The sequence below is a fragment of the Xiphophorus hellerii genome, chromosome 23, assembly GCF_003331165.1.
Source record: "Xiphophorus hellerii strain 12219 chromosome 23, Xiphophorus_hellerii-4.1, whole genome shotgun sequence".
Lineage (NCBI taxonomy): Eukaryota > Metazoa > Chordata > Actinopteri > Cyprinodontiformes > Poeciliidae > Xiphophorus > Xiphophorus hellerii.
In genome coordinates, this window is record NC_045694.1 from 7,671,773 (window position 1) to 7,699,433 (window position 27,661).

Genomic DNA, 27,661 nt, shown 5'->3' on the forward strand with positions numbered 1-27,661 from the left:
TAAAAGTGCTGGTCTAAGTGAACTGTCTGAAGGGCTGGATGTGCAGTTTCAGCCACAGGCCCCTGAGGAATAAACATCAAATAGCATTTTAGGCAGCAGGATGTTGAACACATCCTGAAACCAAAGACTGTGAACATCAAATTACTGATGTTTCTCCTGAAAAGGCAGCTGCTGAGATGCACATTGAGTTAGTCCTGCACACACAGCAAAGCTCAACCATTAGCAACTCTTGAATTTATAATGGCATGGTGGGAATATAGGTTTTTTTCCTTTTTACTTCACCACCAACACTTTTTACTGTGACCTCTTGAATCAGCAGTTTTGCAAAGAACAATACATTGTTCACAAAAATCTGTTAACTGTAATGTTAACATTTTCACATTTAAAAATTATGATTAATCTGTTAAACTGTCTTTCAGTATATCTAATCTAATTACCCAATTTAAGTTTTTCTGTTCAGTTTATTTGTAAACCATAAATGCAAAACAAAGGTTTTGTCACAGCGCTGATTAAATTTTGGGTTCTACAAGACTGCTTTTATTTATTAATTCAAATCCAGTTCAATACAATCAAAGTGCATTAGCTAATCATCTTTACATAAAATGTCCAACTAAAAAAACTTGGAAGATTGTTTGAAGATGGGGATGCTCTTTTAGTATCAAGAAATAACATACGCCACATCTAAAGAAAATTTGATCAGACAAAAGCATATTCATTTTTTCTGTTTTTTTTTTATATTTAACATGAACTATTTAAAACTTTTAAACATTTTGATAAAGTAAAAATATCTGCTTTGAAATTCAGTTTAAAACTTTGCGTAGTTTTTGTCTTTATCATGCTAATGCACCATGAGCATTTCTAAAAGGCTGAAAATATATGAATAAATCGAACATGTAGGTACTCTTAAGATACGCAAAAAAGTCTTAATTTAATCTTAAATTGCTAAAGCAAAATTTCACAAAAATGTGCAGAGTACAGTATCTGTTTTGATTACATATCTTAAGTAGAGGAGACAAAAGTTACTTCAAGAAAATAACCTGTTTCACACTGAATGGCATATAAGGTGTTTTTTTTTCCATTCTTCACTACTTTTACCCCTGTTAGTAAAAATCAACTGTGAAATTGCTGCACACATTCAGATGTTTACACACCAATTATTAAAATAGGTATTAATAATTTTAACATCTTAAAATGATTGCAAATGTGGTACAACAAGGCTGGAGATTTAAGGCTCTTTGTGCACATTGTAGAGAGTGTATCTGTGGCATCACGTCATATTGAGTGTCGGTGAACACAGCAAGAGGTGTTCCTGTTTGTGTTATAAAATAAGGATACAGAGAAATGTGCAGATATATTCAGAATATTCTGATGAATCAGCTAAATGCCTTATTTTCTTCAGTTAAATCACCAGGCACCAGCTGTGCCTTAATTTAGTATGACACAAATACACAGATTCTTTTTAAATAGTATATGTTTTCTTTTTAAAGGAATCTTTCTGATGTATTTTACTCCAAAAATTCTATCCTTGAATGTTTGCCAATTGTATTAATTATTGTTGCTTAAAAATATTAAATTATTTGATGTTGATTTTTATTGTGTGTGAGCTTTGATGTGGAAAACAAAAGTTAAAACTAATCTGCGATCCAAGTGAAGATGTGCATTACTTTGGGTATAGAGTGGAAGTCATACAGTGGAAACTACTTTTAATCTTGCAGGAAGGGAAATGGTGTAAAAGATGGTGCACAGATAAGGCAGCAGTGTTTAGTAAATGGCTTGTACTTGAATAGCACTTTATCAAGTCCAGAAGACCCCAAAACACTTTACACTACACCCAGTCATTCACACACACATTCACTAACTGATAGTGGCAAGCTACTGGATTGTAGCCACAGTTGTCCTGGGGCAGGGTGACAGGAGTAAGGCTGCCATGCACCGGTGCCACCGGTCCCTCTGATCACCACCAGCAGGTACTGCAGGTGAAGTGTTTTGCTCAGGAACACAAAGATGGAGACAGATGGACAGGGACTCGAACCGGCAACCCACCGGCTTTATTTCACACACAAGCAGAAGGAGTTTCATGGCACAGTTTGCCCCCAGTATTCGAGGGAGTTATGGACCACAATAGCTAAATCTGAAAAACACTTATAAAAACTTTTACAACTATAATAGAATTCAAACACTAAATATAACTTATTATGAGTAAATACACACAGAGTAAACCCTCTTAGAAGACACTTATATATTGGTCATATATCCGATCAGGACAAAGGAAAATGAATGGCATTCCTGGATTAACTTCTTTACAAATGCCAGCCAAGAAAGTACGTCTGTTTGCACAGTTGAATGGCGGTTGCTTACTTTCTTGACTGTTAACATCTATCTATATATTGATATGACTTGGTCTGATTTCCACTTTCCTTGTCTCTCCACAGTGGCAATGTACAGGGAGCCATCTCTCCATGACTTGACAGAGTTCTCACGCTCTGGCAGCGGCACACCCACCAAGAGTCGGAGTGCCTCAGCTGTCCTCAACGGAGGCAAAGCTGTGAGCCAGAACGAGTCGACGTAGCCCGGTAGCCGAACCCAGGCCTGGGGCCGAACCTTGAAACCTTACCTCTCACAGAGCGGGAATCCAAGCAGACGCCGATCAACGGTTCAGGACTAGCTATGACAATAATCCACACATTAATACCCAGATATCATTAGAAAAAAGTATTCATCAAAGCAGCATCTAGAATAACAAACATAATCTCACACAGGTCACTCTTGTCATACCCAAATTTTTGTTTTTGCCAAATATTTATTTAATATTGTTACCACATTCTTTTTTGTTAATGAGTTTAGTCATCCTTATCTATGACACTGTCATTTTTCAATCACTTTTTTGGGTCATGCAAACACCAATCACTTGTGCATATGTCACAGAGGGACAGCAAGGTAGATATGCAGGTGTTCAGGGCAGCCAGTAATGATTCTTGTCCATAAAGGCTGCAGTGGGACAATAAAAAAAGCCCTGATCACCATCTCATCCATGCTTCTGTGAATACAAAGCCTATAAACTCCCTGGCATGGCTCAGCCTCGTCCTCCTGGCCAGCCGGATGGTAGCTCTCCTGCGTCCTAATGCACACGCTCAGAGACTGAGCTCTTTAGCATGGGAAAGTGAAGCCTATGTTCAACTGACCTGAAATATAAGGAGCAGTGTGGCTCTCTTGTTTATTTATTTATTAATTTCATTTTTTTTCCGTCTGAGAGATGCCACAACTGCACTTTTTTTTGTTGCTAATTTTCTGAACTAGCTGAGAGGTTTTTAATTGTTAACTGGTTTTTGTTGGAATCTCCTCTTGTTCTCTGCTCATGTCATTGTTTCTTTACTGTTAGGATGAGTTTCAGCAAACCAAAGACAGATTGAAAGAGTGTCCCTTTAAGCTGCTAAAAAAACAAGCCAACATACAGTAGAGATAAAGATGGGTGTTTCTTTTTTCATTGTACATTTTTGATGAAGGGAAGTAAAGGTTTTTTGTTGAGAAAACATAACTTGTTGGCAACCCGGCTCGATGTCTTGCTTTTTGCTGATATGCTCAATGATGGAAGAATGGAATGACTATTTATTGTCCCCATTCCCTTCTGTTACCAATGTGTCACACTGTCTTTTGCTCTTGTCCTCGTGATCTGTTTCTTCTTTGTGCACGTGTCATACTTCAGTCCTCCTCCCCGTTAGCCATTCTTGTTTCTTTACTTCTACTGACTGATAAATGTCACCATAGGAGCATGGTGGAGGACCCCACCCTACCCCAACTATCCAGGATGCTTGTTATGTGTTTGAGTAACTTATTGTGGTGATTGATATTTTCTATTAAAAAAGGAATACTGTGGACTTTTAGGTGGCTTAACATTTTATAGGAAACGTCAAATTTATAAAACTGAAAAGCAAACAAAAAAGTACAAAACAGACTCCTTCCCTTTCTTGCACAGGGCATGTACACAAATATGTACAAAAAGGACCCTTTTTGTGGGCTACGTACTCTTTCCTTCAGCTACATGACTTATTTCTAGTACATGCTTTTGGGAGACTTTTTTCTTGATTTCTTCTGGAGGTGGTCTGTATTAGGTGAAACTATCTGTTGCATGGGAGAAAGCAGGGAAAATACTGGTCTAGAGCTGCATGATGTAGGCTATGTGTATTAACCCATGTTGGATCATGTGTTCCAAACTACCAGGCTAAATCTGATAAAACAGCATATACAGACAGGCACTACAGCTGTCTAATAGCTTCCAGTTGTTTATTATTTGTTGTATACACAAAAATGCACTGAATAAAATGTTTATATTAAGATATACTTTTAAAAAGTGTCTGATGTTCTTCTTTGTGTTTTGCTCTGTGTTCCTCAGAACAGCTATGGTTTAAACTGTCCACACCATTAAATTTACACCTACAAACATTTTCTTCTTTCCTTTGCCTGTTAATGCTTTATAATGTTTGTCTCAGAATTACAGTAACTGGACAAACTTAGAGACTATCCAATCCAATAAATCAATATCCCTCTTAGGACAGAGATTCTAGTTTCCACCTACATTTAGTAATATGTGCTGATTTAGCAAATTATACAGTAACTTAAACATCCCTTTCTTAATAGTGTAGGGCATTTTCTTCTGGTATCTGTTCCTGCTTTTAACCAGTAAACATAATATTGATCATAAATAAAGGTTTATGTGATTTATAAATTAATCAATAAAGTCACTGTTACAGACATAACTTGTCCAAATTGTTAAGTGCCTGAAATTCCTGTGTGAATCAAGCTTCAGTTGGTAAGGGGATATTTCATAATTTAAAAAAATGCTGTTAGTTGTGTTAAACCTTAAAATTGCATTGCAGTGGACCCCTGGTATTTGTATTCACTGTGAATACCTACAATCTGCAGATACTTCAGGGTCCCTCTAAAAAGTCAATAGTTTAAACATCATATATAAGTTCATATGAATTAATACATACAGTGGAAACTATCTAAGCAGAACCACAGAAATTTAAATCTTAAGTTTCCTTATCTCCACTCTTGGGTTTACATTCAATCAACACCAAGGAAAGTAAACGGTGCTTCTGGATTGGCTGGTTTTGAAAAAAAAAAAATGAATTCATTTGAAATTGAAATGAGCACAAAGCAGCTAGAAACACTGCTGAACATTATGAAAGAGTGATGACGTTATGTCTGGAAAGCCAAATTGCTGAATATCATAAGAACCACCAGCAATGAAAATAGAAATAGCAACATATCAAGCTGTAATGTACGGAAGAGGATTAGGGCCACCGAAAAAAGTTGCAATGATGGCATCATATAAATAGAAGATATATTATACTATTTCACAAATAGAAAAATAACTCTTTTGGCACCTCTTGTGACGTTCTGCTTTGCAATCAATCTAAAATGTTCGTATTTTTTAAAAGGTGAACTTGTCTGTGCAAATGAGAAAATGTGTGAATTTAAGTAAAAATTTGTTTTTTATGTTAAAGTTTGATCATTTTTTTACAGTATCATTATTTAGTATCTGTAAAGTAGGAGCTTAAAACCAGTGAGAAATGATTTATTACATTATCATTACAGATCTTAGAACTGCCTAGTTTGAAACTTTCCTTAAGTTGTAATAAAATACAATTGTTGCCGGGTCTGAGGATGTGTTTGGTGGGTTGCTTCATTAAATAGCATCTAAAAGAGAGTATAACTTTGTTTTTTCAACTATCATCTTTAAGAATTGGTCTTGTCTTTGGAGACAACCTCATTACGCCCACCACTAGTGGAGACAGGAGAACTAATAGGCTCCGGTAATATAGGCCCTGTTATGAGTTACTTCATCGTTCATGTAGTTTGACATCCCACTACTCCCTTCATTTCCTTCTGCTCCTCTCTAGACTCCATTCATTAGCACGGGACAGTCCAATTCATTAGTGTGGGCTGCCAGCCTTGTTCTGAGATGGTGATGTGAGGAGAAGCCACTTTTCCTCTTTGGTATTCTTTTCTCTCTTTGCCTCTCTTCCTCATTCTCCCATCAGTCAGTTTTTCTCCCCTTCGCTTGGCCAGACTAATGAGTCTTCATGGAGCCACCCGAAAAGAGCAAATCAAAGATGTGTCTAATGTTCGTACATAAACGCCACACAAGTACTCCAGGATTTGTGATTTTGAGTGAGATCAGCCTGAATCATTCAGTCACGAGTCAGACGGCGCTGACAGAGCTGTGATATATGTGAGCACTGTGTACCTGTGAATGCAATAACTCATTACCCTTTATCACTGCCAGCGCAGGCTGTGCAGCCTCTTTTCTCTTGTGCTCACACAGTCGTTCTTTCTTTGTGTCTCTGCCATCTGCATCAGAATTCTTACCATTGCTTTGTAACAATTTTTTCCTATGATTGCTGCTACACTTATCCTTTTTATTGTAGAACTGAGTGACAAATGCCTCAGGACTAGCTTCTTTTTTTTTTTGTTTGTTTTGATGCACTCCTTACCACCAGGATTTTTAGACCTTTTCAGCTTTTTGCTTGCTGCTTTCACAATAGGACCCATAGTGATGAAATCAAATGGTGGGTAATGGCTGTCCAGAGAAAAATGTTCAGCTGTTGCAAGAGTGTAATGGAAACAGAACAGCATGGAGGAGAATGTAGTCCAGACAGATGTAGAAATAAGAAATGTAGCAAAAACATGTCACCAGGGCATCTATGTTGTAAACACAAGGGCCAATTGAGGCTAAAAAATTTATTTGAGATTTTGAAAACAACATAGTGGACCGAACTATGTAACGCAAGACAAATTTCCCTGATTTCCCTGCTGTCTGAATGTGTTGTTTTTGCCGGCTCATCTTTTGGATGTCACAGAAGATATTTATATGAAACAAAGAGAGAGTAGCTAGCTGATAAACTTTTATATTTAGGTTACAATGAAAGGGCTGCACAGTGGCGCAGTTGGTAGTACTGTTGCCTTGCAGCAAGAAGGTCCTGGGTTTGATTCCCGGCCCAAGGTCTTTCCAAAAACATGACTGTCAGGTTAATTGGCCTCTCTAAATTCTCCCTAGGTGTGTGTGTGTGTGCATTGTTGTCTGTCCCGTTTGTCTCTGTGTTGCCCTGCGACAGACTGCCGACCTGTCCAGGTGACCCCGCCTCTCGCCTGGAACGTAGCTGGAGATAGACACCAGCACCTCCCAACCCCACTAGGGACAAGGGTGTTAGAAAATGGATGGATGGTTACAATGAAAATGTTTATCTTGCAACACATGTTGCAGTGTCTAAAATGAGTTTTCACCTGGATAGTAAATTAAGTCCATTTGGTAAAAATCCATTTCTTTAAGTCTATAAAATATGTGTTTCAGTGATGTGTTACTGCAGCAACACAAAGAAAGTTATTTCTTTGCTCCTATGTCCATGTCTCATTTCCCCCATCCTTAATGAGTACCACACCATTTTGGGATGAAAGTTTCATTCTTAAACGGTGTAACTGCTGGACATTTGTTTTAAATAGATAAAACTGGCACCTTCAAGCATCTGGGAATTGTACCCAAAAATTAACCAAACATTTGGAGATGCACAATTCTCTTGTGGACAATTTATTTGATTACTTTCGAAATGCCTTGGAGTTTCAGATAGTGACTTAAAATGCACCATCTGAAATTCCTCCAGTTAAGTTAAATGTTGTGAGTTATATTATCAAAAGCTTATAAAAGGCATTGTCATCTGGGTTTTCCCTAAATTGTTTATAGGCATAATTCATCTACTGTATGTAATTGTGATCATCTTTTCTTGTATCCTAATATCTACATCCAAATATAAAACTTAGCTTAAATAATATCGAGGACTTCCATCATTAAATAATATTCATCATTTTCTCTGTAATTTCATAAAAGTACTACATTACATTTGAATACAAACCAATATATAACAGGTCTTTACATGAATATATATATTCATCAGCATGATCAATTATGTTTAACCTTTATTTGGTTTACAGCATGAGAGCAATTTGTTGTACCGTAAAAAATCTTCCGTCCAGCTACAAAGTGAGAGAAATTTGCTTTTTGTATTTGCACATTAAAAGGAGTAAAGTGCAGCTTCACAGAAATATTACTGTTTTTAAAGACGCAAAGAGGAGAGAGAGGGCATTGAATCTATCTGACAGCCTGGCGCCAACAACTAACCCCAGAGAGGGGTTTGTCTGGCTCTCACTTGCTTCTCCACAGCTTTTTTCTCATTCTCTTTAATTACATGTTGGTTTGGAAAAATTAAGTTGTCATTTATTCTGCAGATTCACTTGGTATTTACATATGATTGTAATAAGAAAAATTGCGTTTTAATTAAGTGGTCTGTTCTAACATAAAGCTATCACTATAGTACAGAGATATACGTTCAAAGCAATCAAAGTGGAGACAGTGACAGGCTTAAACATAAGTTAAATCAGTCAGATAGAGCTGTGGTGATATCCTCTAAACAGAAAACAGCTATTTTGTAAAAACCAGTTTCTTCTTTCATTTTGTGAAAGAAAAAAAGTTGTCAGGTTTGAAAAACTGATAAAATTAAATGAAATGCACTGCTAACCTCCGATGTTTGGGTCTCCCAGTTCTCCCAACACCCCAGTGCCCTCTGACAGCAGCGAATCCGAATGAAGTTGGCTGCTATTTGTCCCTCTCACAACCTCTCATCCATCAACGTCGCCATGTGCCTCCAGCTGGCACAGAAGAAAGCACCAGCTTCATTCTGAACAGATTACCCAGAGCAGAAAGAGTCTCACACCTCTGCTTATCAGAACAACCAGCGCATCAAAGCAACAGGGATAGGCAGAAAAGACGTGGAAGACACGGTGCTCAGAGAGTGCATGCTGATAACATCCACTGCAAATAGCTACAAACATCAGTGCTGCTGGTGTCACTGTTAAACAGTGTTTTTATTCGTCGGCCATTGATGTAGTCGACTCTTTATCAGAGTTTGAAGCAGAACCATTTTTGACCATGCAGAAACACAGAGACATTGTTGAGTGTCCAGTTGATTTAGACTTCTCCAAACCTGAACTAACTGGGACAATTTCTGATTAGAGTAGATTCAATACTTGCTGGTTACTAGATAACCAGATGGAAAGATATATTTAAAAAAAGGTTTCTTTTCATTTTACTTCCTAAATATAACTGCTCATGCATTTATTAATGTGTCAACAAATTTGCAAGTTAGTAGACAGATGGATAATTTCCAGGTTTAGCCAGTCCCACTCCTTAAAAATCAGATAAAAAGGGACTGAAAGTGCTGTATTAACTCCCAGGAGAGAAAAGTGCATTTGCTGATTTAATTTCTTTTTTCATTTCACCCTTTTTATAAGCATAAAGCCATATGTGCATCTAGTCGCGTCTGGCACTGTGTCTTTAATGTGTGTTAGATAACAGATTTGGACTCCATGTTATCACAAATTACACAAAAGCTGGTGAAAATCCATTATCACCAGACAAACATTTTGTCCCGTTGCAGCAACTTTCAGCAAAATTCCAGTAATGACATTCTGATTTTAACATCTGTGAACATCTGGACCTTTGGGTGGTTTATCCCTTACAAAAGACTCACTGGTGGTTTTGCAGAAAGGCCATTGTTATGTCAAAGATTATGTAACTACACGCTGAGCAATTAAACTGAACACGTAATTATCTGTAGACACATCAACACAAATGTGAACAGGAGGTCTGAGCAAGAAAAAAGCAATCAGTTTCTAACAGGAAAGGCAGATGGCCATTTTTACTCTAAACAAAAGGAATAATCCCTTAATACAATAAACCATCCTCTGCTAAAAAAGGGACAATTCTGTGCTTACTTCTGAAAATGATAGAACATTTTTTAGCACTTTATCTGTGTGTAAAAGTGCTTGATCAGGATCATTAGAGATGATCCTGATCAAGTCAATTTTATATAATTTTATAATTTATATTGATTTTTGACAGAATAATTCAATGGTCTCTCATTGTTAACAAACACATTTTGAATAAACATAATTTTCTAGATACAACACTGGGTTTTCCATAACAATTTTTCATCCATTTTTCTTTCTTAAACCCTTTACAGTAAAGTGTAGAGACTATATTGGGTTCTGCACACATTGCACAGAAAACATTATGATATCATTCTCAAGCTAAGTTATTCAGTGTTGGATCAGGCTGTCCTAGAGGAACTCAGTTTGGGACAAAATATTTATCACTGTCAAATTAAACTAAAACTGTGGGGTTGTGACACAATGCTACTGCAGACTAGTGTAGCAGTGGTGAACAGTTATGTGTTATTTTGCAGTTATTTAGCAGAATTACATCAAATACAGAAATCTACATATATTTTCAGCCCATAGTGGTTAAACTGAAGCTGGCTGCTAGGGAAACATCTTTTGATGACGCTTCACTTTTCACTGTGTTGTTTCTAGCAATTTGAATCACATTCATTTGCATAGATATCAGACCTGCAACAGACTGATCCACCTTGCTGTTTCTGCCTTTGCTTTTATCTTTTCAGATACATGTACAATTATATCTGTCATCTGCAACCTGAATGTATCCGGCCCATTGAACACCCACCATCCTGCATGGTGCTCTCCATTCCCACCCCTCTCCCTTCTCCCCACATCCAGTTTGCTTTTGCAGGAGGGAATCCCAGCTCTTGCCTCACTGCAGTGGATGAGGTCAGGCATTATGTAACTGAAAGTGAGCGAGTCAGACAAGCAGCACTCACCTCTTTCAGCACGGATTCAAGCAATAAGAGAGGGACGGCGAAGCAGGCGGGCAGGCAGGGGCCACATCCAATATTTATGACGCTTCTGTAGCATAAATATATTCTTTCTATCCCCAGTTCCAATACAGTACAGAGGAAGATGTAGTAAGCCTAAGTAAAAGCGGCTGCATTATATATAGAAATGTGTGAATGTTACATTATTCTCAATAAACGCAATGCGGTGAGGATATTTGCACAACACTTAATCAAGCACCAAGGAAATACTTTCAATGTTGAGTTTCTCTTTGCTTTTTTCAGAGGTGATTTGTTAAATGTTGAGGGAGGTTAAATATCATATTTAACCTCATATTTAAATATGAGGTTAAATATGAAATATGAGGTAAAGTCTGAGAAATGTTTCATTAAGTCCCAAGTGGGCAAACTTCTTATTTTTCTCCAACAGAACGAAATCTATACTTCAGCTATAATGCTTCCCACAATCAAAGTAATAAGATCAGAGTCCACACTGTTCTGGTTTTCTGGAGGTAATCAGATCTGACCGTAATTGAGGGAGTGTTATTTTCAGTCTGTTGCTTAGTTTTCAGATGAATTTAAAATTTGCCAGAGTTTGGAATAATGTGTTGAAATTAGTCTTTCTTGTCTTCTATTTACCAAATGCTATGATGATTTGCAGTTTTCCCCTTTAGAAATCCTAAAAATTCTGGTCTTACACAATGAAGCTGATTATATGAGGATTGTCCACTGGATATTTCTCTTTTTCTGCCCTGCCCCCTTCTGTTTAGAAAAATAATCTGAACCTCTAGAAGAGAGAGAGCTTTCACAGAGAACTGTCCTAATTATGTCAAAACCAATCATGCTGTTACTTACTTCGAATGCAGTGGAGGGAAACGTTGGGCGCAATCGATACAATTCCTGCCTAAAGCACATCTCAGGTGAATTCTGTGTCCAATTTGTGGAGAAATACTTTGTATTTTGCAAATAACCAGACCTCATACTTTTAGCTAATATAACCCTTCATGTTATTTTGTTTCATGAAGAATGTTATATTTGAATGTTTCTACTAGATTAGAAAAATAAATCTATTGAAACATCAGAACACCAAGAATTTTTTCGTCGGCCACCACAGGGTTATCTTCCAAACACTGGACAACCATGGAACTGGAATACTTTTATTTACATTTTATGTTTATTTATATGCCTTGAGGACAGAAGAAGAGGTAAAATATACAAAACACAAGAATACTCAAAATATTCATTTTACAATCCACAACTTATATTTAACTCATCTTTTACTAAAGTTATTCAGTAAGTTAATGCTCAATTCTAACAGACATTGTCCGAACTTCTAATATATCTGGGAAGTCAGAATCAGATCTTTCAGTCATAATGACGGCGTTACACAGGCATCCTCCTGCCACATTCCAGATCTCTCTCTTCTTCTGCCATTTGTCTCCAATAACCCTTTTATCACGAAGCTTCACACATCTTCTATCCTCTTCCACACCATTTCTAACCGTCACTTTACCAATTTCTCTCTGCGCCTCTGCTCTGCAATTTCCTGCTCTTATCTCATATTCACAATTGGAATCTCTTTCTCTGCTGCAGCAGCTTTCTATGTCTTATCCATAATCTTGATATCACATAATGATTGCCATGTCTGTCTTTCAGAAAGACTGCTACTGTGAATTACATTGGCCCTTCCAGATTCCTCTTGTTTTCTTGACTAGTTAAATGTCAAATCAACTTGTCAATAACGGGCCTTGTGTTTAGTGCAAATGCAAATTCTCATCATTAGCCCAAGATATCGGCTCATTGAACCAGGATGTCAGGTGTCAATTAACTTTATGTAATTGACACCACCAACGTAGGGAGACATCCAAATCTGGGGGAAATAACATTTCCACTAGGATCTTGTCATTTTAGAGTAAAACAGAAAGAAAATTATACAGTTAAAAATATATATTTGTTTTAAAAGTATTACTAATGTATGATTTTTGATTAGAAAATTGATTCTGAAGGCACAAAATTAAAACTTACTGTAGGGTGGATTATGGAGTTTCTATGCCGGCCAGAAGTGAATAGGGTCAAAGGTTAGAGTAAGTTTGCTTCCCACTGCTCATTAGTTTTTCACATCCACATTTGTGCTCAAATAAATATTGGCCCACACAAAAACACTCGAATTTCCAACATTTTTAATTAGTAGAATTATGTCAAGAAGTCTATAAGACAGCTGTAGAGAGATTTTGTATTGATTTCTTACTTTGAATTAACAAGAAAAAAATACTGACTTAGATGCCCTGCTTTGCAGAGTTGTTGTTTTTCCCACCAGGTCTTGAAAACATCATGATCCTGAGTCACAAATAGCTAAAATGTTGAAGTGGAGCCTGTGTGTTATAATTGTACAGCTTAAAAAAAATACTGCAATTTAAAACAAAATGGGTTTTTTTTCTATTAATAATATGAAATGAGGTCATGATGAACATGGGAGGCTCCTGAGTGTCGATGATCAATCTCTCAACAGGGGACTGAGCGCTGTTCTCTCAAACAGCAGAGATTTTTCCTGTTTTGATACTCCAGACTAGAGAGAAGACAAAAATGTTGCTTAATGTTACAGTGTCTGTGTGTAAACAGGTCAAATCTATGCAACAGTGCTTGAGTGAGTATGCTTCTTCATGGGACACATGAGATGTGTGGGTGTTTCATGTGGGTGAGCTTCCAGAACCACACTATACCCCCACTGTATGTTTTGTTCAAGGCAGGTACATTATACAGCATAAATCAGCACTGAATGTTTATAAATCCGTTTATAAATCAGAAAATCAGGATACATTCTCAACACTTAATTATAAATTCAGCCCCTTTGGCATTATTCGATTTTTATTTTGAAACAGAGAAAAAGTATGGGGGAAGAGAAAAAGGGTGGGTCAGTCAGTCATCCGAGGAAATGCACAGATGGGAGCCAGTTGCCATGGATTCAGGGTAGCTATGGCTGTTGGTGCCGATGGGAGGCTGGCAGCTGGTTGCCTAACAGCAGCAGATGGAGCAACGTAGGTTTCCAAGAACACAGACACTATCCTTCGCCTACGTGGGTCATCATTCCTGACATCATTATTCCATCAAAACACATTTACCGTAACTACTACTTCACTGGTAGCTATGACTTTGCTGTAACCCCTTCATGCGGCATCATTTTCACTATCATAACAAAAAGCAGTGATGTAATCTGTCTGACAGTAGAGACAGAACTGTTATATTAAAAACAAGAGACACATTTCTTTCTTCTGAAAGAAATTGTTTCAGAAGAAACTATTTTATTTATTTTTTTTCTTACCCCAATGTGGATGCATTTAAAATAAACATTTTGTTCGATAAAATCATCTGTTTTTACAGAGCTGTAGGTTGAGAGTTTTATTTTTTGTCTTACCCAAATTAAAGTTAACTGAAAAATCGTCTCCATCCTTTGTTCTCAAATAAAGCTGAGAACCTTTCCTGTGTGCATCTTTTTACTTGGTGTTATTTTAAAGTTGAAAAAAGGAGGAAGCAGAGGAGGCAGCTGAAAACAGCAAAACCCACGACTGTGAACTTTAATAACTACGAAGAACTGTGCTTTCACATAGATGTCCAGAAGGAGATATTAAGACACACAAAAGCACTCCCATCGTCCCCAATCTACCATAAAGTTTGCCAGGTGGCATTAAATCAGAAAAAGGTGTAAACTCAACAGATACTGTATTATGTGGGTTGGAAACAAACGAAGAAAAAAAACGAATAAAAGAATATCACACATTGTTTTTTTTTTACCTCACAATTTTTGTGGATGATTTGCTGTGGAAGGCACAATTAGAGCCCAGTATAATGAAACTGTTTCTAATTAAAATATGTCTCTTTGCAAAACTGAGGAACACCAGCTGGTGACAGGACAGATTTAATCTCAAGGTTGTAAGCGCGGTGAGAAAACATGGTGGTACACTGCAGGTGAGTAACGCTTGAAATGCATCTGATTCCAGACATGTACAGTACGTAGTTCATTTAATTTTTTAAAGCTCTATTGAATTTTCTCTGACTTGAAGGTTAAAAATATAAAGTATTTGGCTATTCAAAACTGGACTGAATTATTATACATTCATTATTTCTTTAACAAAATATTTGTAATTTATTGAACTTTCAATTTATTTGTGAGAACAAACAAAACAAAAAAGGACTGTGATGTAACAAATGGGTAAGTCTTGTACTATTCATATATTTTCTTAAATGTCTACATCTCGCAAATTTTGGTTAACTGCCCTTGGACAGGTGCACCTTCACCACATGTTTTTGTTGTCATTTACAGCCTTTACCATAATTATGATCTGGTATGTAGCCACTTCTAGGCAAAATAGGTACTTAATTTAATCCATTGGTTTCCTGACACTGACCTGGTTTTAGAGGTTATTAACAAGTTTTTAATAATTGTTAAGTTTATGTTTATATCTTATTCATTGTATTAATACATTTTATACAGTGAAATACCTAACCCAAGGCTTTGTTTTCAATTAATTGAATATATATATATATATATATATATATATACAGTATATATAGTAGAGTTTTTTTCAGAATGTGTTTTGTCAGATGAGTGTCTGGGGCATCATTTATGCAGGAGCCACCCCTGTTACAAACTAAGAAACTGGTGCAAAACATTCTCTAGAAATCAGATGCCCTAACACAGCTCCTTCATAAAAGGATGAAAGACAGGAAGTGTTGGAAAGAATAAAATAAACAACATTTGTAGCATTAATTACAAAAAACAAACAAAGCTTTCTTCCTGCGTTCTCCTCGCTGCCTTGGCCAACCTCCCACAGCTTGACTGGATGGGAACCTTAATTTATTCACTAGCTACCCTGCTAGCACACCAACACTTTGTCCCTTATTGGTCTTTTCTGAATGAACCTCTAAAAGAAAATTCAACTCGCGAGAATGTGTTTCTGAAGCACCACATGGTGGCTCATTTAATTGTTGCATCCTGTTCCACTCAGTCACACCTCTCATCCATCTTGCTCTTCCCAAGCTAACCAGGAGGAATTGGAGCGACTCTGGAATTACATCCCATTAGGATAATTCGTTTCCCATGGCAGGCAAAATGAGAATGTATCAGTGTTATTAATAATGTGGTAGCTGGGTCCAAAAACGGCTCTTCGATGACAAAGATGGAGGAGGTCAGTCAGATTAAGCTGAGAATCTCTCCATACGGCTTAAGCTGCCAATGGCAATGCTGAACTGCACTTTAACACTGGGAAGATAATGAGTTGGTGTATGCAAAACTTGCACATTTTTTACAGAGCATATGTAATGCTGTGTAGTATTGTGTGAACTCAATGTATTGATTCACTTCCAGGGATGCAGCAGGCAATTCATCATTTCAAAAGAATGCTATGCACTTCCCAAACAACGATAAATCATCCTCTGTAATTGCCTTCAGCACAATGTGTTAAACAGTTGAACAGCAGCTCACATAATATATCTGTAAATATTGAGTCATGCTGGTTTTCATGACAGAGGGGGAAATACTGTCAGTTTTTTGATTTTGCTTGGTGATTACATCTTGCCATTTTATCATCCTTTTCTGGGCAGACTTATTAAAGAACATAATCTCTGACTGGATAATGGGACTTTTGTGCCAATATTCTGCTGCTACCTGGATTTAATGAAAAGTGACCCTTCAACTGGTCAGGGAAAGCCATTTTTCATGACTGCCTATTAGCAATGTTTTTTCCAGGTGAGAGGTTTTATTTCTTTCTCCCTTTTCAGACGTGTTGGTATAGCTGTCTTTGTAATGGCCAGAATAAGGTTTAATGCTGAACTGCTGAAAGTTCTCTAATGTTTATAAAAAGCTGACTTCATCCACGAGAATATATTGTAGTGGCAAATGGATCCTGCCTAATGCTTTTATTGTGTAAACCCGCTTATCCATGTAGGTCCAGAAAGGCTAGAGCCCATCTTCATCAGTCAATGGGCAAGAGGCAATACAATTTGGACAGAAATTACATTCATATACCAGCTGACAGACTGGTCCAAGTTCATCCTGCACAATGTAAGTCCATCTGCACTGACACAACACCAAGTCCAAGTTTAACTTTGAACTAATCATTTATATATTGTTTAGATTCATTATTTTAACTAAACATATACTCATTTGTAAAAAAAAATCTTTTGAATCGTTTACCCCATGCAGTTAAAAGTGTGAAGACTTGAAGTATAATTTTGAAAATGAGACTGTACAGATCGTTTTGTATTTTATATCAAATATTTATAGAACAAACACAAAATAATGGAAAATCATTTCCATTATTTTGTCATTTCCAAAACTTGCTGGAAAGTGTTTGATAAACTTTAATTACTTCTGTATAAACAGAGTAAGGAATGTTGACAGTTGCACTAAAAGCATTGAGAAACTCAAATGTATAAATGATTAATCACAGACTCAACAGTTTTGTGGTTTGTGCACTTAGTCCAGAAAGGACTAAAAGTAATTTACTACTGACACATATGTAAAACAACACTTTTATGACTTGCATATATAACTGGGTAAGAAAAGGATTTGCAAACTGCAAAAATTTCATTTTATTAGTTTCCTGAGTGCACGGAATATCATAGCTACAATGAAAATTTGCAAGCTCCTAAAAATATGGGAAAACCTACATTAATTTTGAAATGTATCTTTTAAAAGAACTTTTAGTTCAAAATGTATTCTCTGATTTTATTTACATTTTTTCTTAGGGTTAAGTTTAGAGGATTCAGCTCCTGCATGATGTCTAGCTTTTACAACTTGGGATGACAACTCCCAACTGAATGACAACATTTCTGCAAGAGAAAATAGAGTCATCAGCTTTGGTTCATAGGTTATCAGCCATAATTGGGAAAACAGGCGGTAAAATAATGGGTTTACAACAGAGCTCGCTATCTGATCTGTTCAGCAGTTAGGTCATAAGAAAGGTCATTTCCATCTTGCCTCTCTGTGCCCTTCCCTTTGGTATGAGTTTCAGCTCTTGCCCTCTGCCTGCAGGCCCGGGTTCCCTCTTATTTGGAGTAATAGATTTAGAAACTCCTTTAACCCGGGCTGTCTCTTTCATTAATACAAAAAACAAGATAAAATAACTGGTTGGAAAGGTTTTATTTATGTATAGTGTAACCTAGTGTTTCTCAACAGCAGTGGTACCTGGAGGGTGTTTAGAGGATGATGATGAAGAGGCCAATACTTGTCTAAACTTTGAACTACTTGCAAAAAACTGTGGTCTGCTATGTTAAAAACATGCATGGCTCTGAAACTGTACTGATTGTTCTTCTTCTCTTTAGTTTCTGTCAACTTCTTGTGGCGGATCTCCATGCTGTCTATGAGTATATCAGTTATAACAAATTTTTGCCCACATGGCATTTGCTATGGAAAATCTGGAAAATTAATGGTCTCTTTTGTTGTATTAACTGTAGAAGAATTAATTTCTCTTAATTGGTTAATTTCTCTGAGAGAAACATCACGAGTGTATTGTTATTGGAGTGGTTCCTCATTTATACTGTAAGAGCGATATTTTGTTGGTGGACTTCCCCTGAAAGCGTCTAATATCCAGATGAACATTAAAACCCTTATCAGTACAAGTTGCTACGTTAACCCTAACCCTACCCCAGATTTGTCAACGCATATGAAGACAAAGCTATAATAAAACATGAAATATTTTACACTCAGACACCTAAGAACCAATACCATGAACCAGGGTAACATCATCTTCATGTCTGAATCATGTTATTTATGAGTCTTTTAATCCTTTGATCTATCATGGCCAAAAGGCTACAGGTAACATTTCATTGTCCCCAAATTATGTTGTTAGCTAGGTAGATTGGTGACAGGTTTAGTACAAATCAAAAGTAGGAAAATGAGTGTCTAAACCATTGACAGTGATATTAGTCTAACAATTCTTGACTTTTGTCATCTTGAAGCGTTTGTGTACTTACAGTACCCATGCAGGTTTTGGAAACTTGTTTGAATGTGTGTACGTGTGTTTGTATTTCTGGCCATCAGGACTGTCTTCCACCTCTAATGGTTTAATGGGCACCCTGTGGTGCCTCTCAAGCCCCCCCGGAGTGAGACACACTTTGAGAGTGAGGGTGCACAAAGGCGCAGTCATGTCTCTGGAGAGGCATGGCTGAAAGGAGTGTCTATGTGGCAAGGGGCCACCACTCTACTGACTGTTGCTGGCCTCATGGTGATTACCCTTCCCAGGGGGTCTTCATTGTGAGCAATGAAACCCAGAACTTCACTTTTACATCTCCCCTGCTGCGCCACAACAGGGGGCTGAAACATACCTCTGTCTATCATACAATTTTGGCACAACAGCCTGTTATTCCTGACAAACTGCCCCATATTTTCATAACACAACAAAGCCTTTAACCATATCCATTTGTATGTGTATCAAACATGTAACATCCTTTTGGAAAACAAAAACTTACATTTGAAAAAGCTCTAAATAAGAAAGCGTAATGGTGCATCCGGCAAACATCTGCGAATATATCAAAGACACTCTATTTTTATGACCCACTTATAAACAAATGCATGTTTTATATGTCAAGCACTTTTTAAAACTATGCTCGCACACAGTTACACCATCCAGATCCAGTCCCACACATTCTGCCCACTGACCTCTGTCTTCAACACCAAACAATGTGTACAATGTTAAATATGTGCAGTGTTCTTTAATAATGCACCCAAAGGACTTGAACATTCAAGAAGAAAAACACCTGATCAAAGATTTATCTTCAAGGTCGAGGGCAATGCAAACAAGTAGCTTATTAGGGTCAGACTGTTGGTTCCAGTCACTCACAGATAGTTTGACGCCTACTTTTGAATCTTGCTGTCATGGAGACTGTAGCTGCTTCTGCACGTATCTTTTCAAGTGTGCTCAACTTTATCTTGAAGATATCTGCTAAATTCCACAGGGACTATAAATAGATGCTTCTTGGTTTGTGCTATGCTTCTGCTTCATATTAGGTGAAAGCAAACCCACGCTCCATCATTATACACATGTCTTAATCCTCAGAAATAAAGTAAATATGTGATGACTTGAACTTAGTGATTCAATGTGATAATCCTGCAAAGAAAAGGAATAAAAGTGTATTCTATTTTGTATGAGATTGATAATCTAAGGTGTTCTTTGGTCAGTGTCTTGTATCTGCATTAAAATAATGACGCCTGCTACGTATATTCTTAGTTTTTACTTTTTAAAGGAATGTAATGATCAACCACAACTTAAAAAATCTGGGTCAGAATTAACACAAATTTCAGCAGAAGTGATCTGCATGAAGACGTTATTCAACAAAAACAGCATCAGAGAAATGAGAGAATAGAAAGATGCTAAAATTATGTGCTGTCTAGACTGTAGAAGGGTGCGGTTCTTAGTACTATTGCCTCGCAGAGAGGAAGGTCATGCTTTTGAATCTTGGTTGGGATCCTTCTGTGTTGACCTCTGTACTCCAGTCTCCCCCCAAAATTTGTAAGTCATCTATTTTAGCTCAACTCGAGCTATTAAGTCACACATGTGCAGATGAATGGTTGTTGATTTTGCATTTATCTGTGTTAAACCAATGACAGACTGTCAACCTGTCCAGAGCGGTTCTTGTCTCTCAGCCCTTAACTGCAGGGTGAATTTAAAGATTTATTGAAGAGAATAATGGATGCTGTAGGAGAAGAGGAATGGAGTATTTTTAATGGAATCATCTGGAGACTTGCTGCTGGAAGCTTGAGAGATTTAGCCTCAGAGTGGGGGGCTGGCCTCAGGAAACTGGGTCACCGAGCTGATTAAGGACCCCCAGACACCCACATAGAGTAAAGAAGAAGAAATATGTCCAAAGGATGAGGGAGAAGATGAGAGAAGATAAGGAGAAATAGGACTGAAACAGGTAGAGATGAGGGAGTAGGAGGTAAATGATTGGGGCAGAGAGGGACTTTTAAGAAGATGACAGAGTTGAAGTGAGCAGAATGTGAACTGATTGATGCATAGCCCTGCTCCCAAACCTAAGGTAATAAATAAAACTTATTATGACAGATACAGAAAAGGATGATCTGTAAAGTCAATTTCTTACACACAGCATTTTTAAGAGAACAATAACATTTAATACTGTTATGTTTAATAAATAAGCACCAAATGTTATTTATATTTTTGTATTTACTTCACATTAGCCCATAAATCTCTAACTGTGTGTTAAGGCGCCAACAAACATTGTCTGTTGTGGATTCATCGTTTGGAAGGTACGACTACATGATATGGATTTGTTCCTGCTTGTCGGGAAGGATGCACTTTCTATGGTTTTCACCATAATCAATATGCTTTTAGGACAGTGTCTGGGAACAACGGTAGTTTAATGGCCTGCTTAATGTGCAGTGTTTCTGAGAAAACTGACATGACAACGGCCACTCACCGCTTTTATCATTCATCCTTGTTCAGGTCGTTTGGGTTCAGCCCTTGCAACTCTGCAGAAAATGTATTGGATTACATTATAAACAATCAAGTCAAAATATGATCTTTTCCTAGCCCTCAAAATGTTGTGTAAAATTTAGGATCCTTGGTAATATGATTAGTACTTACATTGTCAAAGCCATCTGATGTAAAATCTAAACGGATTTGAAAAGTGAGTTTGTAAATCAAACACACATTAAAAAATACTTTATTCAATTTATTTATTCAGCAAATCATCAGAGAAGAAGAAAGAACAACAAAATATGCTTCTTTGAACACTTAAATTAATAACTGTTTAATAATGATTAAACAGTAGTGCTGCTGTCCTGGACACTTACCTTGTGAATATAAAAATAAAACTTCTGGCTAATGCTGACATAAAAAATGAGGAGGTTAACTTTTTCCAAGTCGGCATGAATAGTAATGGGAAACTGCATGTAAACAAGCTTGAATGTAGAAGATTCAAAATAATCCAAATGTAACTCATTCATGGTCGTTCTGATCTTGTAATTATGATTTTTAAAACATCAAGCTATCAGTCAGCCAATGGAATCATAAAATCTATCATAATCCATCAGTTTTCTCTTCATCCAGTAACATTTCTTTCAGGATGCCTACATCTTCAGCTTTTAAATCCATTCTGACTCACAAAGTTCTGAAATCTCATCAATAAATTTCACATTTATACCTAAAAGACTTTATGGCTAAACATTTTTAAAAAGCAAGCTGAAGGCATCTCATAAAATGTATAAACTATGCTCTCACCTTTGCAGCTTTACAGATTTTGTGGGATCTTTTCACATTGATCATGTCTCAAAAGGAGAGCTTTTAGGCTGCCCAAAAAACAGAAACGTCATACTTCCCCTAAAAATTTGGTTTTAATATATTCATCAAAGTCTTTACTTACATAATTTTAGTCTGTAATTTCCCAGTTTTATTATCCTTAATGTTGTTTTTATTATGCAAAGTCATAATATCCATTAATGGCGGACACTTTATATTAGTTTGGACATAAAACAAATTTATGGAGGATATTAAATGTTAACTGGTGATTCATCTCAACATACTTTATTCAATTTTTACAACTAGGTTTCTTTGTATTAGTCTTAGTTTTAAGTTTCATTTAGTCAGTGCATGTGAGGCATTAACAGCCACATGTTCTGTGAGTCTGCGCTATATCAATGTTCCATCTAAAATAAATGCTAATTAAAAATGCCACTGACAGTGTCTCACTTGGTAAACTATTTCCTGTTGTAATAAAGGCACGTTTGTTTGTCTTCATTGCTGCACGATTTTTAAAATATATGAAAAACTCTTCATATTAAAATATTTCTGAAAAAATGTAATTACATCTCTGCTCTATCTGGTTGCAGGTTACATTCACATTCCTCTTAAGAGGATCACCGTTGCTGCTTATGTTTATTGGTGCTGCCAAAAAAGCTTCAACAGGAAGCAGTTAGCTGTGACAGAGACAAAGTAGTTCATTTCCCAACAACCCTTTTCTTTTCAATTAAAATGTTCAGCACTCAGCTGGGATTCTGCTCCAAAATAGGCATTTAGGAAAACATTTTAAGCCATCTCCCCAGGTAATATTTAACTATGGGCTTGTTTAGTGGCAACATTTTGACAGGGGATTTTTCTGAGTATGTCCACATTATTACTGACTTTCCTTATTACCCCCATTTGAGCTCTTTGCTATATTTGAAGTTTGCTGACCTTGTCAGCATAGTGTCACATATGCCTTTTTATAATGAAGAGCAAAACCTTTCATTTATTTCTGGATACTTTGGTAGACATTAGGTCAAAATATTTGCTGTACAGCTCAAAATCACGGATTTCCAATATTCTTCTAATAATAAGAGTCATACAGAAATAATAATATAACTTTCTATTTTACTATGGGTTTTGTGCTTGGTGAGTAACTTGGATGCAGTAAAAGTTCTTTCAAAGATGCTACTGACATTGTGTTACAAAAGTATTCATGCACCTTTAATTTTTTCCAACTGGTCACATTACTACCACAACCTGGTTGTATGTATTTTATTAGGATTTCACATGATAGATCAACACAAAGTATTTCATCATTCTGAAGGGTATTACAATAGAAATTTTTCATATTTATTTTACAAATAAAAATCTGAAAAAAAAGTGGTTTGCATCGCTATTCCCCGCCCTCTGACACCCGTAAATAAAATCTTGTTTTACCCATTGCCTTTGGAAGTAAATAGAAGACTAGGAGTCCACCTGAGTATCAATTAATACCGTTTTAAATACAAATGTTTTGTCAAGGCCCCAAATGTTTGTTGGAAAACTTTATTGAAGAAAATACAACCAGTAGCATAGTCCCGCAAGGACCAGAAGTTCTTGTTCATTTACTTCATGCTCCCAGCTCCACCTACTCTGTTCTTTATCCTCTTATTCTTCTCTTTTTTCTGTCTTTATCTTTCCTCCTTGTTGTCTCTTAACCTAGGCTGTCCAATGTAATACCATCCATGAAGTTCATTCTGTTGGACCACCCTCACTCTTCATTTCCCTAGCCTCTGAGTGAAGCTCAATCTTCCTATCCATCATACTCCATTTCTCTCTTCTCTTTAAATAAATCAGTGAACTCAGATTGTTGTGGTGTGGTCACTGCTAGTGAAGTGGATGCATAAGCATATTTATGTACTGTGCACTTACACAGAATGTTTGTGTGTGCGTAGGCATATGTGAAAGAACGAATTTTATTCAGTGTGAGCTCCATTATGCTCCCGTATTGGCAGGCAGAGTATAAATCTGATGCGTTATGTAATTTTGGACGGGATCCCACTGTAGAGCCAGGCAGTATTTCTGAGGCAGCAAGGTATGTTTCTGCCTTCAAGAGAACCGCAATGAACTATTCATGGCACTTACATTACAGCTGGAGCAATTCAACGAGCGTTTCCAACTCTTTTTTTAACAGCTGTGCAAATTTGGCATCTTGGCACAAATCAGAAGGGATTAAAATCACTTTTTCAGTGTGTGTGTGCTGCTGTATGACCACAGAAAACTATGTGCTCACAAGTTACAGAAAAACATTTTGACAACACAGGAAATAAACAAAATTAATAAGAAATTTAGGATTTTGAACCACACATGTCATACTGAAAGCACTTTAATAATGGTGTTATTTTATAACTTATTTTGACAATTTGCAACAAATTACAAAGAAAATGAAAATAGATAGATATAACATTCTGGACTTTATATGCATTCTTGAAAATCATAAATTAAGTAACGTTATTTGACCTGGGACTCGTTCCTAACACAATAATTCAAACAGCATGTAATTAGGAGCTTGAACCTTTGACTCTGTGACAAATTCACACAGAGAGAAAGAGGAAATTAAAATGGTAGGGCTAATCTATTGTTAATGGGCTGTCACAGGTTTCCTGTAGCTTTAACAGCACTCTTTGTCCCTGAAGCTAGATAAGGAGGCAGACAAGAGGGGTACAATTAGGTAAAAACACTGTTAGTGTGCAGAGAAACATCACTAATTGTGGCCTCAGAATCAGTTTTGCTGCCCCAAGCTGAAAAATGTGCAACTCAAGACACAACATTTTGGGACATTGTACCACTGTGGTGTAAAAGAAAAAGGTGTGCATTGTTAGGAGCTGATGCTACTTAACTGTAGTGATTGTGCCCAAGACTGTTTTATGTTTGCAGTTTCAACCACATTTACTGGCAGCCTGTAAAAGTCATAAAAATACATTTATCTTTATTTCAGCAGCATAATCTCAAAGTGAAATTTGTTGACATGACAAAGAGATAATTCAGCCTTTTGATTCAGGTGTTTCGAAGCAAGAATAAAACAAAAAGTTGGTTGCAGGACCAGGGCACTTAAGGACTAACACTGCAGACCCTGATATAGAGTGTAATCACTGAATATTCCTTTTTTCACAATTTCTTTGTATTGCTCATTGCATTGGGTGTGCTCTTATATTCATATCTCTTCACACCAGCCCACAAGTTTCCCAAATGATTTAATATTAAAGACTATGATGGCTGTGGAAGAATGTTGATTTTGATATATCTAAAGCAATGCATTAGTCACTTTTATGTAGGGACACAAGGGGTGAATGTAAAACTTCTCAGTCCAACACTCCTAAGAAAGGTGGAGTGCTGGTAAGAATAGGAGTTTCTTAAAGGCACAGAACTCAATTTAGAAGTGTCAAATTGCAAAGTCAAAATTCTTTTAAGTTATGTTTGATATACATCAATTTTACTACAACTTTAGGTAACAGTTACTTGATTCTGCTATAAAATGGCACAATGTGCTATAAATATAATACTGCCCCTTTAAATAGAATCTTAGATCTTTTGCGAAGCAAACACTTTATATATTGATTAACTGAAGAGTTTAAAGTTTATTTTTGCCAACACTGTGTCAAGCAATTCACATGACTGTATTCCATGCTATTTTGGACACATACTGGATAACAAAAATCACTTTGTCCAGTTTTAAAAAAAAAAATTTCACTAGAACATTCGGTAAAAGTTAGGCAAGTGTCCGTTTGTTACACAGATTAACACATAATTACAGCTGAAGCAAGAAACTCACATTGTGTTCCAGTAACACTCATGACAGTACGCCAGGTCCATGGGCTCATCTCTTCACAGAACATACTGTGCAGTGAAACAGAGTGACACCACAGAACAGAACTCTCCGTGTTATTATTGCACACTGATTCTAATTATTTCATTACAGCTATTTTTAACTGTGATTTTACCATTATTAAAAAATAAGGTGCATGCAATACAGACGTTTTCATTACTTGACATATAAAATAGTTTTCTAAAGTATCTACAGCAGATTTTCTTTTCAGATATTACATTGCTACAACCATTCTGCTTTTGCATTTTTAAAGGAGTTGAAACTTTGTTACATGAACTAACATGTTCTTTTATGCAAACATCATGAGATTAGCCCCATAAAATGAAAAATGCAGACTCTGTAGGAGGTAATTAAATATTTTATTATGCTTATTACACAGGATTTTGTTTCACTTTTTATTTGTTTTGAATTGAAACAATTTATTGTTCTTTGTATTTAAAACAACAAAATAATAATAAAGTAAAAGTAATAATTAAAAGCCATTTAACAAACTGCTTTTCTTACTGGTGAATCTCAGTTTATGATGTCAGATATCTTACTGAGCTCAGCATGAGCAGCGATTTTATTATTAATAAACGTGAAAGGAGGTCTAAAGATTTCATGGTAAAAACTGTAAAGCTTTCACTGCTGAGCACTAAAAATAGGATTGTGCCTTGTAAAGATATTCATACTACTTGAACTTTCCCACATTTGTCATGATATAACTGCAAACCTCAATGGATTTTGTTGTGATTTTTAGCATGAGAGACCAAAACAATGCGCATTCGAGTGAAGCAGAACAATCATATGGTTTATTTCACAAAGAAAATTATTGAAAGGAGTGTTTCTATGGAAAAAGAAAACAAATCCAACCAGCTACCTTCGTGTCTGCTAGTTAGAAAACGCTTGAGTGCAACTTAATCTAAGTGTGAATCCAGCTGTAAAGGCTTCAGTTAAGAGACAGGCTGTTATTAGAATGACTACCTGTCCAGGGTGTACACCGCCTCTCACCTATGACTGCTGGAGATAGACACCAGGTCCCCAGTGAGATTCAGATGGATGAGTAGAGAAGAAACAACTCATGAAGACCAAGAAACACAACCAGGAATGATGTTATAGAGACATTAAAGTAGGTTTGGTGCATAAAACAATATCCCAGCTTTCAAACATCTCACAGAGGACAGGTCAATCAGGTCATCATCATAGTGTGCCTGTTTTCTTCAACCCCATCAAGGAAGCAGGTCAGAGTTAAGGCAAAAATTTATGAAGCTAAATCAAGAGCAGCTTTAGAAAAATACAGCCAGAGCTACAGCATCATGATTTAGCTCAAACCAAATGCAGGTGTGTCATGATTCATGTTCTGTCCTGTCCATGCTGTGCTTAAACACTCATTCAGCTCACCTGCCACGCCTGATTGCTAACCTGTTCCACCTGGGTCCCGCCCTATTTAAACACCTCTCAGCCTCTGCCTCCTTGCCAGATTATCAACAGCCATGAACCAGCAGAGATCCAATGTTTCCTTCCAAGCCTTCTGTGTTTCTACGACCCTTTTCTGTCCATGGATTGACCCCCCCACCCCCTGCCAAGCCCTTTACAGATCCCTTCTGTTCTGGATTTCTGGACCCTGACCCAAGCTTTGCCTCACGACCAGAGTATTGCCTGCCCCTCAAGCTAAGTTTGCTCTCTCTGTCCTCCTGTGTATGACCTCTGCCTGATTATCATCAAAGTCCCTTTTGGATTTCCTTGTAGAGATCTTAATTGCTTCCACAGTTGCCTCCCTGTCGTCAGACCCTTGGTTTCTCAGCTTCACCCGTCCACTGCTCTATAGGTCAGTTAAA

The 27,661-nt window shown here is 36.9% G+C and overlaps 1 protein-coding gene across 5 annotated transcripts in view; it reads left to right on the forward strand.

The window, feature by feature from the left end:
- The window catches only part of fgf13a (fibroblast growth factor 13a), a 106,495-nt gene extending 102,147 nt beyond the window's left edge, over window positions 1-4,348 (forward strand). For all 5 annotated transcript variants that reach the window (XM_032555099.1, XM_032555098.1, XM_032555101.1 and 2 more), the window contains one exon: window positions 2,433-4,348. In XM_032555099.1, the coding sequence (XP_032410990.1) occupies window positions 2,433-2,569 (137 nt within the window). In that variant the 3' untranslated portion in view covers window positions 2,570-4,348. The remainder of the gene's footprint in view (window positions 1-2,432) is intronic.
- Window positions 4,349-27,661: the final 23,313 nt, after the last annotated feature.